The sequence below is a fragment of the Lagenorhynchus albirostris genome, chromosome 1, assembly GCF_949774975.1.
Source record: "Lagenorhynchus albirostris chromosome 1, mLagAlb1.1, whole genome shotgun sequence".
Classification (NCBI taxonomy): domain Eukaryota; kingdom Metazoa; phylum Chordata; class Mammalia; order Artiodactyla; family Delphinidae; genus Lagenorhynchus; species Lagenorhynchus albirostris.
Window position 1 is genome coordinate 66935189 of NC_083095.1, and position 4860 is coordinate 66940048.

At 37.8% G+C, this 4860-nt stretch overlaps 1 protein-coding gene across 1 annotated transcript; it reads left to right on the forward strand.

Moving 5' to 3' along the window:
- The first annotated feature begins 259 nt into the window (after positions 1-259).
- Positions 260-1282, forward strand: GPR33 (G protein-coupled receptor 33). Its single transcript, XM_060167800.1, has one exon. The coding sequence runs from the start codon at positions 260-262 to the stop codon at positions 1280-1282; it is 1023 nt and encodes a 340-aa protein (XP_060023783.1).
- The last annotated feature ends 3578 nt before the right edge of the window (positions 1283-4860 follow it).

The window sequence follows — 4860 nt, forward strand, 5'->3', positions numbered from 1 at the left end:
CCAAACTTATTTCTATTTCACATTAATTTCATTGCATCTGTAGTATTTCTATTTTTGATGCCCAAATTAATCTGATCTTAATTCCTCACACAAAATAAAAGAAAAATATCTGACTTGCATTTTTGTAAAAATATTGTTTGTCATTTAAAAAATATTGTCATTTTGACTATGAATATGCAAAAATTACTATATTAATTTCTATATTTAACCATTTCTTTTGCTTCTTTTTTGTTGTTATTTTCAGTTTCTCATTCCAATTATGGATCTGATCAACTCTAATGATTACCTGCTCAATGTCTCTACTTCAATAAGAAACAGCATTCACATTCCAACACCTGCCTCAAAAGTGATTGTTGCACTTCTTTTGTTCACGTCATTTATAATTGGCACTATCACCAACGGTTTCTACCTATGGGTGCTAAAATTCAAAATGAAAAAGACTGTTAATACTCTCTTATATTTTCATCTCATTCTCTCTTATTTTATTTCAACATTATTTTTGCCATTTCTGGCCATCTCCTACCTTCAGGAAAATCACTGGAGCTTTGGAATGGCCACATGCAAGGTCTTCAATAGCATTTTGTCTGCAGGGATGTTTGCCTCTGTTTTCTTCCTCTCAGCCATCAGCATTGATCGTTATCTTCTCGCTCTTCACCCGGTGTGGTCACAGCTGCACCGAACCCCACGCTGGGTTTCCGGCATCATCTTGGGAGTCTGGATTTTTGCCACTGCCCTCAGCATGCCCTATGTGGTTTTCAGGGAGGTACATCATGACCATAAAGGAAGAGTGACCTGCCAGAATAACTATGCTGTGTCTACTAACTGGGAAGGCAAAAAGATGCAAACGTTAAGAAAATGGATTCATGTAGCCTGTTTCAGCAGCCGCTTCTTGCTGGGCTTCCTTCTGCCTTTCCTCATCATCACCTTTTGTTATGAAAGAGTAGCCAAAAAGATGAAAGAGAGGAGCCTCTTCAAATCCAACAAGCCCTTCAAAGTCATGATGACTGCCGTTATCTCTTTCTTTGTGTGTTGGATGCCCTACCATGTATACCAAGGTTTAATTCTCACTAAGGACAGATCACTACTTTTCCAGTTGACTCTGATACTCACAGTGATAACTACTTCTTTCAATACTGTCTTTTCTCCCACACTCTACCTATTTACTGGGGAGAACTTCAGAAAGGTTTTCAAGAAGTCTGTTCTTGCTCTTTTTGAGTCAACATTCAGTGAAGATTCTTCGGAAGAAAGGACACAAAACCTAAATTCAGAAGCCGATATTTAAATTCTGGATCCCAGAGAAAAGAATGGATTCTTAGTCAATGATATCACCAGAGACAGACCCTCAACTCTTGTATAATATAGTCCCTATATTAGAGAGACACGTGGGCTGTATTATAGTTAGATCTATGAATATTATAAGGGCTGTAAAATGTGATGGGTGATGTTGCAAATGTGATTTTTTTTTTTTACTTTCGTTGTGGTAAAATATATATAACACCATTTTTCATTGTACATTTTAGTGGCATGACCTAAATTCACAATATTTTGCAACCATCACCACTATCCATTTCCAAAATTTTTATCACCCAAAAGAGAAACTCTACGCATTAAGCAATAACTCCTCTTTCACGCCCCTACCCCCCGCCCCTTCCCCTAGCTCCTCATATCCTCCAATCTGCTTTCTATCTCTATGAATTTGCTATTCAAGATATTCCACGTAAGTGGAATCATACAATATTTCTCCTTTTGTGTCTGGCTTATTTAACGTAGCATAATGTTTTCAAGGTTCATCCATGTTGTAACATGTATCAGAACTTCATTCTTTTTATGGCTAAATAATATTCTGTTATATGTATATACCACATTTTGTTTATCCATTCTTCTGTTGAGAGACATCTGAGCTGTTTCCACCTTTTGGCTATTGTGAATAATGCTACCATGAACACTGGTGTACAAGTGTCTGTTTGAGTCTTTATTTTCAATTATTTTGAATTGCTGGGTCATGTGGCAATTCTATGTTTAAGTTTTTGAGGAATTGCCACTTTTTTCCACAACAGCTGTACCATGTTGCATTCTCATCAGCAATGTACAAAAGTTCTAGTTTCTCCATACCCTCACCAACACCTATTATTTTCCTTTTTTTCAATTATAGCCATCCTAGTTGGTGTGAACTGATGCAAATGTGATTCTTAACCTTTGATTTTTGAGGCTACAGGAATATCATTTTCTGAATACCAATAGAACCCATCAATCTGAATTTTCTGTCATGGAATTTTCTACCAAATAGACATTTAGACCAAGGTCTTTATTCAGATAGCACCTAAATTATTTAATTGGTATGAACAAAATTTAATGTGGAGATGACAAGGCACTCATCTTGTCATCTCCATGTTAAAGAATAAAGAATTTATATTTTAATGTTTTAAGTATAAAGATACGTTAAGTGTCTTTTTAATATTTATGGATTAAGCTGTCACAGAAATATGGGACTAAAACAATTATAAATGTTTGTGAGCCTGCCTGGGTAATGTCACAGTACATTTAATTCTAAAACAGCAATAACAAAATTAACTTTGTTTCCCCGGTTTTCAAGTTTTGCATCAAGTTTTTGAAAAATATTACAGCACCTAAGTTATATAGGACCACATAGTATCAGTGACCTATTACCTTTTATGTATTTAGTTAGTTCTATCTGTCGGTCAGTACATATCAATCAATAGATAGTTCTATCTAGTTCAACTAATACAGAAGGCAGATATTTAAGCCACAACGCAAACTCAGTCCCTAAATATTTCAGCTAGCTTTGCACAGACAATTCCAAGCCACAGGCGTACATCCTCCTCAGAAATCCCCCAAAAGGATGATATTAATTACAAAGGGTTACAGAGAGGAAGGGAAATTAATTTTCATTACTAACTTTTCATAGTGGGAAAGTAATAGTAGTTCTATGCCCTAGAAATTCTGCTAATTGACTTGGCATCACTGCTTTCTTGGGCAACTAGAGGCTTGGCCTCTCTCACTTTGAATATAAGGGACAAAAAATTTGGGGTAGGTGAACAGTTTCATTGTTGGCCCCTATTTCAAGTTTTGGACCCTTGAATAGTGTCCCAGAGACGGAGGAGTAGGATGGAAGACCAGGCTGTGGCTCTGAGGGCCCTTCAGCAAGAAGGGGCTACTGCTCCTTCCCTCCACACACTCTCCCAGGGCCTGACAAGCCCACTGGAGTTTATGATGCAGGACTTAAGAAAGCAAGTTATTGGTTGGAACATAATGATTCTTTGAAACAAGAATCCTACTTTGGAAACCTAACAGCCACAGAGCCTTTGGTCTCCCTCCTCATATTTGCTACAGTAACAAACAAGGAAGTGCTCTTTCCAGGCTCTTTTATGTACTTTGTTCCACCTCTCTACGACTGTAAACTCCTCAAGGACAGAGAGAAGCCTATCAATCACACTATTTCTTTTCTATAGTACTACATGTAAGTGATATCCAGTAAAATATACTTAATGAAAATTGAATATGGGTCATGACAATAAGTGATTTGAAAAAGGACTTTGGGTATAAAATAATAGGATTGAACCAGATTTTTATTTTAAAAAGATTTACATCACACTTACCTTGTGCCCAGGCATGGTTCAAAATGCTTTACAAATAGTAACTCACTTAATTCCACAGCAATTCTATGAAGTAGGTCACATTGTTATCACTCTTTTACAGGCTGTGAAACTGAAGCACTTGCCCAAGGCCGCACAGTAAGCAAGTGGAAGAGCCAGTATTGCAAGTCCAGGCAGTCTGGTGCTAGAATCAAACCATGCTCTTAATCACCCTACCCACTGCCTGATGTCACTGTTAGGAGGCTGTGAGGCAGGGCTTCCAGCCCAAATATACACAGTCCGTTTATTTCATCAGAATTCACTATATTGACAGCAAAAATCAAAAAGAAGTTCCTAGAAAATGTCAGGATCCACATACAATATAAAAAAAGAAAAAGCATTGAACTTGTAACCAGGAGATTTGGGTGGTGGTCTGGCTTTGCCTCTAGCTTGGTGTTTTATTTGGGGCAGGTTATCCACATTTTCTGGGCCTTACCTTCCTCATCTATAATATGGGACAGCTCGGAATGAGATTATGTATATGAAATTACTTCTAATATATAAAACACTACATAAGTATAAGATATTATGAGGACGGTTTTTTAAGAAGTCACTTCAATTTTAAAAAGTAGGGTGTAAACTTGAGAAAATTCTCCCCAAATGTATTTTTTAATTTCCCTTAAAACTATGGTCAACTTTTAGAAAACCTGCTTGTTATGGTTGTGTTGATCTCATCAACATCCTCACTACTGTGAATTCTCCGGACCCAAGAGGTTTATAAACAAAGAATTAGTGGCTTTCCTTTGTGTAAATTGTGTGTGGAGACAGTGTATTAAAACAGTGTGCCTATTAGCATCAAATTATATGAACCTGCTTCATTATATTTGCCTCAAACTGGCTTAAGAACAGAATACAGGGATGATTAGAGATAGGTTTCAAACGCTAGCTTATGTTCTCTCCTCAAGAAATGGCTCCTGGAGGAGCTTCAAGATGGCAGAAGCGTAAGACGTGGAGATCACCTTCCTCCCCACAGATACACCAGAAATACATCTACACGTGGAACAACTCCTACACCTACTGAACACTGGCAGAAGACCTCAGACCTCCCAAAAGTCAAGAAACTCCCCACATACCTGGGTAGGGCAAAAGAAAAAAGAAAAAACAGAGACAAAAGAATAGGGACGGGACCTGCACCAGTGGGAGGGAGCTGTGAAGGAGGAAAGGTTTCCACACAATAGAAGCCCCTTCGCGGGCGAAGACTGCGGGT

Excerpts from the sequence above, each read along its gene's own strand:
- GPR33 (XM_060167800.1), top strand. The coding sequence starts at position 260 with ATGGATCTGATCAACTCTAATGATTACCTGCTCAATGTCTCTACTTCA.